Genomic DNA, 14,326 nt, shown 5'->3' with positions numbered 1-14,326 from the left:
GTTTTTGTCCGTGGGTACCAAGCAGGGATGCAGTGAACCTGAGGGTCTCTGCCCAGCCCCACTCAAGCCCCCAGGCGTCACCTGGTCTGATCAAAAGAAGAGCATTTTAGCACGTCGAATATGAGTTGCCCGACGCAGAGACAACTCATTCAAAAATTTTTTAATACTCAGAGACGATGTAGCATTGTTAGCGTGGAGCCTGGGGATGGCCCCTCCGGGTGTGTGTGTTTGGGCGTTTTCAGACCTCTAACTAAATATTAGCCAAGAAGCGCTGGAAAGCCACAGGGGACAGGAAACCGCGGCCAGCAGGGCTGGGGCGGGGCGCGGGCGGGGCCTGGTGTGTGGGCGGGGCCTGGCGCGCCAATTCCTCGCTAGGGGCGGGGTCACGCGGAGGGGGCTGGGCTACCACACTTCCGGAAATCAGCGCCAGCCCTCCCGGCGGCTCTCTGCTGAGACCCGGGGGATGTAGCCCAGGCAGCCAATCAGGGGGCGCTGCGTTTCTGTCCAGCCAATGAGGAGAGCAGGTTTCCGTGGCGCCCCGCCCCCGCTCTCCGTCGCCCGACCCTCAAGAACATAGACCCGGACCCCGCACTTCCTTTCTTCCCGGCAACCGTACGCACCCTTCCCGCTAAACATGCCGTTCGTTGAGCTGGACACGAGCTTGCCCGCCGGCCGCGTGCCCGCGGGGCTGGAGAAGCGGCTCTGCGCGGCCACTGCCGCCATCCTGAGCAAGCCTGAGGACGTGAGCCTGGGCCGGGGAGCACGGGGCGGGGAGGAGGCTGGCGGACCGGGGTCGGGCTCTGTCTGCGACCCCGCTTCCCTAGCGTGACCCCGACTCTTCCGCGCCCGCCCGCCCGCCGCCAAGTCCGGCCTCCCGCACTCCAGGGCCCTGCGGCCCCGTCCGCAACACGTGCTCCGTGTCGGCTTGGCCAGCCGTGACCCCGAAGTGACCTCCAAGGACCCCGACCCGTGCCCCCAGCCCTGACCCCCGTGGAACCCGCGCGTCTGCACCCCCGCGCTCCCTCACCCCGCGCTGCCCAGGTCCTCAGCACGATCCCCGCCTAACGCCGGCTTCAGGCTAAACTCCCGTGTCCCCGCAGCGCGTGAACGTGACGGTGCGGTCCGGCCTGGCCATGGTGGTGAACGGCTCAGCGGAGCCCAGCGCCCAGCTGCTCGTCTCCTCCATCGGTGTGGTGGGGACGGCCGAGGAGAACCGCGGCCACAGCGCGCGCTTCTTCGAGTTCCTCACCAAGGAGCTGGACCTCGCCGAGGACCGGTGCGTAGAGGGGCAGGGAGAGGACCCTCTTGGGACTGCTGTCCACTGGGGGCCGGGATCCCACCTCAGGCCCCTCCTAAGCTTGGGGGAAAAATTAATTCCTCACCCTGGACAAGAAGGATCTGGTGCCGCTAGGCCCCTTGACCCCATGGGCCGGTGGACGGCCCACCTTGAGAGTGGTGGTGGAATTGAATGAATTCCTGGCTCTGCAGTGGTTCCTGTGACACCCGGGCAAGATATGGCCTCTTGGACCTCAGTGTTTCCATCTGTGAAATGGGAAGGCTCCCCTTTAACGACTCCTGGGGGCACTGCATGGGATGGCACTGTACTGTACCTGCCTTGGCACCTGGCAGGGCAGGATGTTGCTACCCCGACAGAACCAAAGCCACTTATCATCTGCCCTCAGGTTTCTCCATATGTTAGGGAAAGAGGAATAATCTTGTAGAACTTGTCTAAGCTGGACAGGAGGAATTCGGGGTATGTCCTGAGGCTGTGAGCTTTGGGTCCCATGCAGCTGGGGGAGTCCATACAAACCTGGAAGTAAACCGTGTCTGGTTTGTAACCTTCGCTTCTGTGAATAGAGAGGGTGGATTAAATGGTTCCCAGGCAGCCCTCTGCGATTGTTGCTCAGTCACTCAGTTGCATCCAGCTCTTTGCGGCTCCATGGACTGCAGCACACCAGGTTTCCTGGTCCTTCACCGTCTCCTGGAGCTGGCTCAAACTCATGTCCATTGAGTTGGTGATGCCATCCAGTCATCTAGTCCTCTGTCATCCCCTTCTGCCTTCAATCTTTCCCAGCATTAGGGTCTTTTCTATTGAGTCAGCTTCTAATAAGAAGGCCCCACGGCTCCCAAACCTGGGATTCTATGGCAAGGTCATGGTTTCTTCTTGGGTGAAAAATATTCCCGAGCTGAGTCTATGCCTATGAGGAACTGACTGCATAAGAATCTTGAAAGAACCTTTCAGAATGGAGCCTTTGTTGGCCCAGAAAGAGTGGGTGAAGAATGGTCACTTCTGGGGCTGCTTAGACCTGGTCCTTAATCTGGGAAGCCATAAGAATTCTAACAATGATATGTAACCTGTGATCTACCGCATACCAGAGATGTGATAGGTAATCCACACGCAGGACCCCATTTGATCCTCAGAAGCTTTGTGCCGCTGTCTATACCTTCCCTGTGAGCATGCCATCCCATGATGGGGACATCTCCTCCCACACTGGAGATAGCTCCATTATGCCCATTTACAGACGGGACGACTGAGGTTGTCACATATACCTCCTTGGCCCTAGGCTATCCCAAGTATCCTGTTTCTGCGCAAGAAACTTCCTGTCGCTTCTGGGAGAGGAGCTCATTCACTCACTCCACAGATATGTGGGGATGAGGGGAGGGAGGAGGTTATGCCTGGACTCCTTGAGCCAGGCTTTGCAAAAACGGGCTGGGATACTGCACATGTATGTTCCTGGGAGCCTGCAGTTTGGAAGAGAGAAGGCTCCCCTGTGAACCCACATACAGTGACCGCAGAGGCTGCCTGTCTGTCCTGGGTGGGTGATGATGGTGTACACTCACCATTCCACCCCTGACATGCCCACTGCCCTGTCCGGGCTTCGGGGAGAGTGTTCATGGGGTGAGACAGGCTTGCAAAATGCCTGGTGGGGCTAAGGCAGGCTCCTTGGAGCCCACAGTGGGTATGTCTGGCTGGGGGTTATTGGAATGTAAGGCGTTAGCCAAGGAGCTGATGACATCTTTTTCTCCATCTCCTGAAGGATAATGATCCGCTTTTTCCCCTTGGAGCGCTGGCAGATTGGCAAGAAGGGGACAGTCATGACCTTTTTATGATTGGCATGTAGGGCATCCAGGGCCTCTGAGCTGACAGCCCTTCCAGAGAGGCCTCCTGGCAGTGAGTGCCTGGTGGACACCAGCTTCTGGCACCTCCGTGTGGTTCTCCTCCCCATCCTCACAACAAATAAATGAAGAGAGCTTTGTCTCAAACCTGACTTCTCTACTTCCCTTTACCACCACTCCCCCCACACCCCCTGGCATTCTGGGTCGCTCTGGACAGCAGGTTGGTTTATGAGGTGGCGGCCTTAAGGGAACCTGGGAGGCGGGATGTTCCTGTCCTCAGGGGCTGTGTCTCATGTCTTACATTTGGCTGCTGGAATCTGAGGGTGGAGGGCTTCTTGGAGGCGCTCCTCTTCATGCCCCTGTTCAGGCTGGTGGGGAGCAGCAGGCAACTGGTCCAGCCTGGGCCTTTCTGCAGACTCTGCTGACCCGACATTCCTGTCCTCGGCCTGGGCTTCAGGGCCCTTCCCTGGGCATTGCCAGACTCCCATCATCTCCTGTGAGTCTTGCTGAGAATTCTCTGTAGCTGTGTGCCTTGTAAGATCCACATGCCAAATGGCAAACCCAGAAATGCAGCCTCTGCTTCTGGAAACGGAATGAATAGAATCTTGTTACTGCCCCCGCCCCTGCCCCCAATCTAAAGCCTATATCATGCTTTTTTGCATTTCAGAGGATGCGGGGATGGGGCAGGGGTCGGGGGGAAGGTGTGGCATGGAAGTCTCCTTTTCAGCTTTCTTCCAGATGCAGAGTTTACATCTCTGGGCATTACCTTCCCTGCCCCGTTAAAGCTTAGATCATTCTTGTGCACCAATGAAATACCAAACTGGTTTGCAGCCTGCCTGGTTAATAAGTTTCCTAAGGAATGTGCCTGAGCCTACCGTGTTTACCTGACCACCGCTGTCATTCAGTGGCTCAGTTGTGTCCAACTCTTTGCGACTGCAGCATGCCAGGCTTTTCTGTCCTTCACCATCTCCTGGAGCTTGCTCACACTCACGTCCACTGAGTCAGTGATGCCATCCAACCATCTGGTCCCCTGTCGTCATCTTCTCTTCCTGCCTTCAATCTTTCCCAGTATCAGGGTCTTTTCTAATGAGTCAGCTCTACTCATCAGGTGGCCAAAGTACTGGAGCTTCAGTTTCAGCAACAGTCCTTCCCAGTGAATATTCAGGGTTGACTTCCTTTGGGATTGACTGGTTTGATCTCCTTGTGGTCCAAGGGACTCTCAAGAGTCTTCTCCAGCCCTCAGCCTTCTTTATGGTCTAACTCTCACATCCATACATGACTACTAGAAAAACCATAGCTTTGACCACCACTGAGAACTTGTTAAAAGCTACAGCTTGGAGGTCCTACCCCTGGCTCCATGACCCAGCTGTCTCTGCACTCATTCCTTCCGCCAGCATGGATGTCCTGCTTCCCAAAGGGGCTCAGGGAATGTTTGTGGGTTGGATGTAAATGAGTGGTTGAAGCGCTCAAGGAGGGATTCATGCCTAACCTATCCAGGACCACAAGGTAACAGCATCCAATCTGGTCTCCCCGTCATCAGTCTCATCCCCATCAGTGAGTGAGGGTATCTGTTTGCAGTGAGGACTGGCCCCTCCCTGCATGCAGGCATCATGGCCCCCATTCTGCCCCTTGATAACACCGCAGTGCATGAGACTCCTGCATGGCCTGCACTGTTTCTCAGCTCAAACCTTTGCCACACAGCTCCCTGCTGCTTGGACCACCCTCCCCATCTTTTTTCAACTTCAGAACATCTTTCGTGATAAAACTCAGGGGTGAGAGCTGCATCCAAGGTTGCAAATTACCTCTGAAACTTTGAAACTAACTGTTTATGGTCTGTTTAAACCCTCCCACCACCACCACCACCTCCCATCCGATTATACCCAAAATTAAGGTTGGTGACTCAGTTATTTTTGTACTTCCTGGCATATCAATAAAGTTTTATTGTACTTAACTGTCTACGAGTTCTTCACCATGATTTTACTAAAGTCAAAGAGAAAGCCATAACATTCGTCCTTTAAATCATTCTTGCTGGACTCAAGCCTCTATGAATGTCAACCAGTGTGAAGCCCCTTCCTAAAACACGTAGCTCCCAAGACCGTTGCCCTCTGGTCCCAGGCCGCGTGTTGGAAACCCTTCAGATCTGCTTGTACGTTGTGGAAATGGATCCTTTGTCACTTTCATTTGTTGTTATTCTCTCCCATTCTGAGGGCTGTCTTTTTACCTTGCTTATCCTTTCCTTTGCTGTGCAAAAGCGTTTAAGTTTAATCAGGTCCCACTTGTTTACTTTTGTTTTTACTTCCCATGAATCTAGGAGGTGGGTCAGGGAGGATCTTGCTTTGATTTATGTCATCAAGGGTTCTGCCTGTGTTTTCCTCTAAGAGTTTTACACTTTCTGGTTTTACATTTAGGTCTGCCCTTTTTTCTTCTGCGTCAAGAGTTGCTTGTATCTGTGCCTTTTAGGCTTCAAATCCTTTTCGGAACAGGTTGAGGCACGGGCAACGTCAACGAGGATGCTCTTTCCCTTGTTCCCTTTAAGTGTCCCCACGTTGCCACGGTCTCCACAGCACTTGTCCGAAGGCTGAAACAGGAGTGCGTTACTGTTACTACTGTGCAGGGCCGCGGGCCTGGCCCCTCCAACTGAGCGCCTCCTAGATAACAGGACCGGTGGGAGCTGGCGCCGAGTCCGCAGCCGCGCTCGAAGCTCTGAGCGTGGCCGCGTCCGCAAGCAGCCAGGGCCCCGCGCGTCGGATGGCGCGTGCGCGCTCTCTGATTGGCCGGCGGAGCCGGCGCCTGAGCCAATGGGAGCGCACCTTGTTGTCAGGCGCGCAGCCGGCCGGCGCAGGGGGTCCGGCCGCCCTGGCGGTTGCTGTGGAGACGCCTGGTGAGCCGGCGGGCGACGGGGTTGCGGTGATCCGGGGTTGGGGCGCGACTCTGAGGGCTGGGGTGGGGGCGGAAGCCTGAGGTGCGGCGGGCGCGGGGCCCGGCCGCGAAGAGACCGAGGCCGGGAGCCGGAGCGGCCTGGCGGGGGCCTTTAGTCAGGTCCCTACTCAGCCCAGCGGCCTCAGAGTGGGGGGCTTCGCCTGGGGACGGCGGTCGCGGCGCAGGGCCCCGCGCTGACCCCCCGCCTCGCGTCCTTCCATTTCACCTTCGCGGCGGTGCTGCGCGGTGAGCGCCCCTTGCGGGTGGTATCCCGCGTCCCCGGCTCCCCCCGCGGCCCGGCGGCTTCAGGCTGCAAGCCGTGGCCGCCCCGCCGCCCCCGGGCCGGATCGAGTCTCCGGACCGCGGCGGGGGGCGCTGCGCAAGCGGCTCTGGGGCCTCTCACTTCTCGGGCGCCTGGGTCACTGCAGGGCATGCTGTGTATGCGGCTTCCACGCGGCTGGGCTTCCCTCCGTGTGGCCCTTTTGGTTGTTGCTCAGTCGTGTCCGACGCTTTGCGACCCCAGGACTGCAGCACGCCAGGCCTCTCTGTCCATCGCCAACTCCCGGAGTTCACCCAAACCCATGTCCGTTTGAATCGGTGATGGCATCCAAGCATCTCATCCTCTGTCGTCCCCTTCTCCCAACTTCAATCTTTCCCAGCATCACTGTCTTTTCCAGTGAGCAGGCTCCTCTTTGTTTTTTTATAATATTATTATGTCTTGTGACTATAATGTGTATACTTTTAGTGATATAAGTACTTGGGGGCTCTACATTGTCTTGTACTTCAGACACAGCCAAAGACAGTATGTAAGAGTGGGGCAGTGTTTTCATAACATCTTGTTTAAGGACACCGAAGTTTGAGTCTTATGTAAGTTTTATGTAATTTTCATGTGTCCCGAAGTTTTTCAGCCATTTGAAAATGTAGAAATCATTCTTTGCTCACTAGCCCACTGTTTTGCTACAGCCCAAGAGCAGAGGATGGTTTTTACATTTTTTAATAGTTGAAAAGCAAACTCAGATTAGGTCCATCGTCCCCCGCCACCCCCCATCCCCAAGATTGGGAATGCAAGGTCATGTGGTAGCTCTGTTCTTAGTGTTTTGAGGAACCTCCAGACTGTGCTCAGCAGCGGCTGCACCAGTTTACATTCCCGCCTACAGGGTGAGAGGGTTTTCTTTTCTCCATGCCCTCCAGCGCTTGTTGTTTGTAGACCTTTTAATGATGGCTGGGAAACAATGGCAACAGTGAGAGGCTTTGCCCTGGGGGGCTCCAAAATCACCGCAGATGCTGACTGCAGCCACGAAATTAAAAGATACTTGTTCCTTGGAAGAAAAGCTATGACCAACCTAGTCAGCATATTAAAAAGCAGAGACATTACTTTGCCAACAAAGGTCCATCTAGTCAAAGCTGTGGTTTTTCCGGTGGTCATGTATGGATGTGAGAGTTGGACTATAAAGAAAGTTGTGCGCCGAAGAATTGATGCTTTTGAACTGTGGTGTTGGAGAAGACTCTTGAGAGTCCCTTGGACTGCAGGGAGATCAAACCAGTCCATCCTGAAGGCAGTCAGTCCTGAATATTCATTGGAAGGACTGATGCTGAAGCTCTAATACTTTGGCCACCTGATGCGAAGAACTGACTCATTGGGAAAGACCCTGATGCTGGGAAGGATTGAAGACAGGAAGAGAAGGGGACGACAGAGGATGAGATGGTTGGATGGCATCACCGACTCTATGGACATGAGTTTGAGTGAGCGCCAGGTGGTGATGGACAGGGAAGTCTGGTGTGCTACAGTCCATGGCGTTGCAAAGAGTCGGACACGACTGAGCGACTGAACTGACTGAATAATTAGTGATGTTAAATGTATTTTCATGCGTGTTTTGCATGCTTAGTCACATCCGACTCTTCGACCCCATGGACTGCAGCACACTAGGCTCCTCTTTCCGTGGGGATTCTACAGGCAGGAATACTAGAGTGGGTCACCATGCCCTCCTCCAGGGGACCTTCCTAACCCAGGGATGTAACCCAGGTCCCTGCATTGCAGGCGGATTCTTCACGGTCTGAGCCACCCGGGAAGCCCCGTGTGTCTTTTGCGTCTGTATTTTTATTCTTGGCGGTGCTGGGTCTCCGTTGCTGTGTGGACTGGTCTCTAGTTGGGGTGAGCTGGGGCCACTTTCCGTTTGCTGTGCACGGGCTTCTCACGGTGGTGGCTTCTCCTGTTTAGGAGCGCGGTCTCCAGGGTGCCTGGCCTGCAGTGCTTGCGGGTTGAGGACTCCATGGCACAGGCTCAGTAGTCCTGGCACGCGGGCTTAGTTGCCCCTTGGCATGTGGCATCTCCCCTACTGAGGACTGAACCTGTGCCCTTGTTTTGGAAGCATGGAGTCTTAACCACTGGGCTGTGTCCAGGAAGTCCTGTATGTCTTCTTCAGAGGAGTGTCTATTTAGAACTTACGCCTATTTTTTGATTGTGTATTTTTCGATATTGAACTGTGTGAGCTGTATTTGTATATTTTGGAAATTAATTCGTTGTCAGTTGCACCATTTGCAAATATTTTCTCCCATTCTGGAGGTTGTCTTTTAAACTAGGCTTGGATTTAGTGGAAAGTTGCAACAATGATGCAGTGAGTTTCCAAATGTTTCTCCCCCTGCTTCCCTAACTTTAACGTCTTATATAACCCTAGCGCAATTGTCAGTAAAAGGAAAGTCACACTGACACAATATTATCAACTCAACTGTCACTTTTCTGCATAGTCACAACCCTAGTCCTTAAAGTTGTTCGGTGTTTTATTAACTTCTTGGCCTTGCTACTTTTTGTCTAATATTGCTCAATTTAGGCTGTCTGCTGTTTTCTCATGATTAGAGAGAAATTATGCATTTTAGGCCAAAAAACACAAACATGCTCTACCTGTGGGGTAAGATTTTAGAAATGTTCATATTCTGAATACTTTATCTTCCACTACGAACGTATTCTGTTACCTGTATACATTTTGTGGAGACAGGCATAGGCATTCCACTGATGAAGTTTTCTCCTATTTGGCCACATGAAATGTCCGTTTCTCCTTTATGTGTGCACTGAATTGGTAGGTATGTTATATTCCCAAATAAGATGTGTATAAAGTTCCTAGAATTCGAAGAAATGTCAGTGTTCTCCCAAATACACCAGGATGCCAGGCTGTACGAGGTTAACTCGGATGATTTTCCTATTGATGCAAAAATAAATAGTTGGATTTTAAAAGATCTGTGTTCTGGACGATACATAATCCCTTTGCACGTGCTTTTCTCTTGCTCCCTACCATGCCCCTCCCGCCGCCCCCTGACTGTTTGGTGATCACAGTGTCCATCCCAGCGTAGTTTATGGTGAAGCCAGTTTCCAGAGTTAATCAGCAGCATGTTTTGCTTGTTTAAATGTAGAAGCCAGCAGATGAAATAGCTATCGACCTAGTGGGGTTGTGTCTTCCTTGTCTGTGAAGAAGACTGTACTTTTTCCTTCCTTGTAAGAGCCCTTGGAGAACACAGAGCCCGTGTGGAGGTCGTAGCTGAGAGCTCTGTTGGCGGGAGCCGTGTCATTTTGTTTTATACGAGTAGAGCTCGTATTCAGTGCCTGCTGGGCCCGCACGGGGCTCTGTGCTGACCCCCGGGTGCGCCGTTTCCTGGCGCCTCGCTCTGCCCTCCCTGGAGCGTTTGGTGGCGCTGCGTCTTCACCCACCCCTCAGGCTGGAGCCCGGTGTTCCCCGGCACCCTGCTGCTCCCTGGAGGCCCCGAGGCTCAGTTCTGTGGGTTTCCTCCTGGGCGTGCCCTCCGCTCCCCACGCTGCAGTCAGGCTCCTGCCCTGTCTTCCTTTACCAGACCCCACAGATCCGTGAGTGTGGGCCTGTCCACACAGCTGTGCAGCCTCCACCACTGTCCCCACCCCAGAAAGGAGCCCTGTTCCCCACAGGAGTCACCCCCGTCTGTCCCTCTCCCCGGCCCCCACCTCCTTCCTGCTTCTGTGGCCTCGTGGAGTCTGGACGCTGCACATAAGTGGAAGCAGCGGTCTGTGGCATTGGTGATGGCTTCTTTTAATGGCTGTGTCCTCATGGTTCATCCAGGTGGTAGCAGGTGCAGCACTGTGGTCTGTTTTGTGACCAAATAATAATCCATTGGTTGTCTGGACATCCCACATTTTCTGTGTCCATCTGTCAGCTGATGGGCATTTGAGTGGCTCCCACCTGGAGTCTGTCATGAGTAATGCTGCTGTGAACGTTTGTGGGCGAGTTTTGCTATGGCCCTGTCTCCGTTTCCCTTGGGAGTGGACTAGCGTTCTGAGCAACTGCCACTGCCAGCAGGCGTTACTGCTTCATTCCCACCTGCAGGGTGTGAGGGTCGGATTTCTGCACGTCCTCACCAGTCCTGTCGTTCTCTACAGATTTCACACTGGTCTGCCTGCCTCTAAGTTTTTCCCTTGTATTCCGCATAGTTTTTTCTTTTGCATTGCCCTCTCACCCTCCAGGCCCCTGCACCCCTCCCACCTGCACCTGCCGCCTGCACCCCAGTCTTAGCGCAGGCCTTCCTCCTTCACTTTCCCCATCCCGGCGGGCGACCTGGTCTCTACCTGCTGCCTGTGTTTCCATTTTATTCAACTTTTGAAGAAATAACTGTTTGTCGATCTACTACTTGTGCTGAGCAGTGAGCCCTGGGGGCATGTCAGACTCACTCCTCCGTGTCCCCAGTTGTCTGGCCAGGGCAGGCGCTCCGTCCCTAGGCCAGGGGCTCCCCAGGTGGCAGACCACAGGGCGGTCCCGAGGTGCGCTCGCCTGTGTGCCCGGAGCCAGAGGCCGTGGTTTTGGACCCGGTTCCTGGTGGCCTGGCTCTTCTGGACCCCCTCAGCCTGTCCTCCCTCCCTAGGAGCCCGTGGGCCGCCCTGCCCCGCCGCCACCGCCGGGTGGCGCCAGAGGCTCTGACGATGGTATGTGCTGGTGCTTGGCCTCGCCTCCCCCCCCCTCCCGGGCGAGGGGCGGTGCTAGGGTGGGCCCTGAAGGCCATCCGAGTGGGGCTGTGGGCACCTTCGGGGGTGTGGGTGTCCAGCTGGCAGGGCTGCGTCTCTGTGGCAGAGAGAGACAGCCCGTGTCACTGGAGTCAGTTTCCCGATGCCTGGGTCTTCTGCTGCGTCAGGCTGCTGCTGGGTGTCCTCAGCCTGTCCCTTCTGTAGTGGGCATGTTCCCTAAGCAGGTTGGCATGGTCCTTCAGAACGTTCCAGGTCCCCTTTCCCTGGGTGGTCCACTCAGCCCCACATCTGGGGAGGCCGTAGCTGTTTGAGGCGGAGTGTGTTACAGAGAGCTGTGCGCCTTGTAGGTTAGTGACGAGACGAGCCACGTTTTATCTAAAAGCAGCTCTTCTCCTCCCTCACACCTCTGCCTCTAGATCCGAATCGCAGCCTTAAACGCCAGCTCCACGGTCGAAGACGATCATGAAGGAAGCTTTAAAAGTCACAAGACCCAGACAAAGGAGGCACAGGTGTGTGGTCACGGGCTCCTCCTCAGCTGGCCCTCCTGGGGTCTGCGTGGTTCTGGCTGATGTGGCCACCCTCCCAGGAGGTGTCAGCAGGGCTCCTGGAACCTTGGCCTTGCTCGGGCTGTGCCCTTGGCGTGCTGCCTGCTGCTGTTCAGGCTCAGCTGAGCCCACCTTGCTCGTGTCCACCTGGGGGGCCGCTGAGCAGTGAGCCCCTGGCAGGGTGGGGCCTCAGGGCCGTCTCCACCGCAGCAAGGCTGGCTCACACGGCCTGGAGTGCAGCCCCCGCACACATGGTCGGTTGGCTTGAAGAGACACACCTTTGTGCTCTTGGAAAATGCCTCCCATCTTGGTTTTCAGGAAGCAGAGGCTTTTGCCTTGTACCACAAGGCCCTGGACCTGCAGAAGCACGACCGATTTGAGGAGTCCGCCAAGGCCTACCACGAGCTGCTGGAGGCGCGCCTGCTGCGGGAGGTGAGTGCCCCGGGCTTTCCCACCTGCGGAACGCCCTCCTCGCGGGGGTGCTCCGAGGTTGGGCGAGTCCGGAGAAGCACGCGGAACAGTCGCAGGCACAGAGACCCCCAAATGCCCTTCCTACTGGGGCGTCACAGTCTACCGGGTGGGGCGCTCTGTCCCCTCTCAGTGTGGAGGCGGCCGTGTGAATGGCTCGGGGCCTTATGTTTCGTGAAGTGTCAGAGCCGGGCATGGTGGGGCCACCAGGCGGCTGGGCGCCAGTGCTCTGGACGCTGCCATCCACGCTCGGGCCTCAGGCGTGACAGGCGTGCTGGACGCATCCCTTCCCTGTCTTGCTGCCCAGATGGCCTGCAAACTGCTTCCCGGGGGTCTGGCCTTTCTCGTCTGTGTGCTTGGAGCTGGGGCGGGGGCGGAGGGGTCCTTGAAAGACCCCCGGGGCCACACTGTTCTCCAGTGGAGGGTGGTTCCGGACTTGCCCCCAGGCCTGCACGGAGGCCAGGGGCCCTGCTGACGGCCTGCGGAGGTTTCAGGGCCTGGCTCTCACTTTGCGCCTCTCTGCCACGTTCCCAGGCGGTTCCGTCTGGTGATGAGAAGGAGGGGCTGAAGCACCCTGGGCTGATGCTGAAGTACTCCACATACAAGAACCTGGCGCAGCTGGCCGCCCAGCGGGAGGACCTGGAGACGGCCATGGAGTTCTACCTGGAGGTGCTCCCCGCAGGCCTCGGGCAGCCCCTGGGGGCCGGTGGCTCCCCTGTCGTCCCTAGGCACTCTGGGGGGCTGGGCCGGGGCTGTCCCCTCGGACGCCTGCTGGAGGGGCGGGGCTGACTGAGCACGCGTCTGTGGCGTTGCTTGCAGGCGGTCATGCTGGACTCCACGGACGTCAACCTCTGGTATAAGATTGGACACGTGGCCCTGAGGCTCATCCGGGTGCCCCTGGCTCGCCACGCGTTTGAGGAAGGGCTGCGGTGCAACCCTGACCACTGGCCCTGCCTGGACAACCTCATCACTGTCCTGTACACCCTCAGCGACTACACCAGTGAGTGGGGCGCGGCTGAGTTTTGCGCGCGCTGCGTTGGCATGCAGGCGGGCGGGCAGGCAGCTTGGCTGAGCTCGGGGCCTGCACTGATGTGCAAGGGCTGTCTGCCCAGCGTTCAGGGGAAATGGAGACGCGTTTGCTTCCCCACCATGCTCTGCTGGCTCTGCTGGCTCTCTTCCTCGGTCGCGGTTTGCCGCTGGTGCTGTAGTGGGAAGACAGGCTCCCTTCAGCCTTCACCCCTACCCACCCCCGCTGCCTCCTGCCCCACGCCTGCTCCTGTGATTTGCTGATGGATGGCCTGGCGGCTGCAGCCTCACTCCCAGTGCCAGAAGCGCCCTTTCTCCTAGCGGCTTCTGCTTCCCCCCTCTGTAGAGCCGCGTGGCTGCTGGAAACACCTGTGCCAGATGCAGCCCCCTCTGCCTTGTGGTGGCGTCACTCGCTGCCCTGCCTGGCCCTCTGCTCTGCAGGGGACACATGGCCCCTTGCGGGCCATCCCGAGGTGGGCACTGACGGGGTGCTGGGCCTCCTGGGCCGGCTCCTCCCGGCAGCTATGCAGGAGGGCCCTGGGCAGGACAGGGTGCAGGGGAGCTGGCCTCGGGCACAGACGTGCTCCAGCACCCAGCCTGGGTGAAGGTTTCAGCCAGGAGGCTGGCTCTGGCGGCTCTTCCTTCCCTTTCCAGGGGCGGGTGGGGCAGGACGGGGTGGCGGAGGCTGGGAGGCTGGGCCCACACCCCTCCCTGGCTCCGTGTGTTCGAGCCTGGCCAGCTGCTGGGTCCCTTCCCTGTGGTCACTGCCCGAGGCGACCCCAGCCTCTCCCCAGGTCCCCAGAGCCAGCTCAGCCGCCCCTGCCCCCTCCAGGCGGGGCGGGCACGTCTCACCGCCTCCGCTGTGGGGCCTCTGCTGTCTGTCCTCTTCTCTGCACGTTTAACATCTCAGGCTCGCACGTGGGGTCAGCTCCGGCCGCGGGCCCTCGTGTCCCGGCGCAGATGTGCGTGTGCGTCTGTGGCCGTCCGCGTGTCACCCTGTTTCCCTGTTTTGACTCTGGCGCTTGCATCTTCCCGTCTCCCTGGGGCTCGTCCTGGAGCTCGGGCGCCCCCTGGAGGCCCGGCCTTCGGTATTCTGCCATCTCTGCACCCCGGCTCAGGCTCTGCGCTTGGTAAACCAGTCTTGAGCAAAAGATGGCCTCGGGGACTGAGTGGTGTGTGTGCCTGTGAGGGCGGAGGGCCGTCCCTGAGCCGAGGAGGCAGGCCTCCCTCCGCTGCAGGCACGGCAGCTCTGCTGCAGCCCCGTCTTTCTCTC

At 57.1% G+C, this 14,326-nt stretch overlaps 2 protein-coding genes across 7 annotated transcripts in view; both read left to right on the top strand.

Moving 5' to 3' along the window:
- Positions 1-568: 568 nt before the first annotated feature.
- On the top strand, positions 569-3,264 carry LOC102276387 (D-dopachrome decarboxylase). Its single transcript, XM_005901584.3, has 3 exons — positions 569-742; positions 1,101-1,276; positions 3,039-3,264. The coding sequence occupies exons 1-3, from the start codon at positions 635-637 to the stop codon at positions 3,109-3,111; spliced, it is 357 nt and encodes a 118-aa protein (XP_005901646.1). The 5' UTR covers positions 569-634; the 3' UTR covers positions 3,112-3,264.
- A 2,669-nt stretch (positions 3,265-5,933) lies between these two features.
- Positions 5,934-14,326, top strand: part of CABIN1 (calcineurin binding protein 1) — a 71,664-nt gene continuing 63,271 nt past the window's right edge. For 5 of the 6 annotated variants that reach the window (XM_070385777.1, XM_070385780.1, XM_070385781.1 and 2 more), the window contains exons 1-6: positions 5,934-5,998; positions 10,915-10,975; positions 11,431-11,523; positions 11,878-11,991; positions 12,562-12,696; positions 12,847-13,027. In XM_070385777.1, coding sequence (XP_070241878.1) covers positions 10,973-10,975; positions 11,431-11,523; positions 11,878-11,991; positions 12,562-12,696; positions 12,847-13,027 — 526 coding nt within the window. In that variant the 5' untranslated portion in view covers positions 5,934-5,998; positions 10,915-10,972. Of the gene's footprint in view, positions 5,999-6,054; positions 6,283-10,914; positions 10,976-11,430; positions 11,524-11,877; positions 11,992-12,561; positions 12,697-12,846; positions 13,028-14,326 lie in introns of those variants that run through there. The other variant, XM_070385782.1, reaches the window with a different exon arrangement.

The sequence above is a fragment of the Bos mutus genome, chromosome 17 (assembly GCF_027580195.1).
Source record: "Bos mutus isolate GX-2022 chromosome 17, NWIPB_WYAK_1.1, whole genome shotgun sequence".
NCBI classification, from domain to species: Eukaryota; Metazoa; Chordata; class Mammalia; order Artiodactyla; family Bovidae; genus Bos; species Bos mutus.
This window is presented reverse-complemented; position numbering and strand designations above follow the sequence as displayed.

Bases quoted from the DNA above. Each gene is read 5' to 3' on its own strand.
- LOC102276387 (XM_005901584.3), top strand. From the start codon at position 635: ATGCCGTTCGTTGAGCTGGACACGAGCTTGCCCGCCGGCCGCGTGCCC. The intron at 743-1,100 runs GTGAGCCTGGGC...GTGTCCCCGCAG, and splicing joins TCCTGAGCAAGCCTGAGGAC to CGCGTGAACGTGACGGTGCG. The intron at 1,277-3,038 runs GTGCGTAGAGGG...CATCTCCTGAAG, and splicing joins CTGGACCTCGCCGAGGACCG to GATAATGATCCGCTTTTTCC.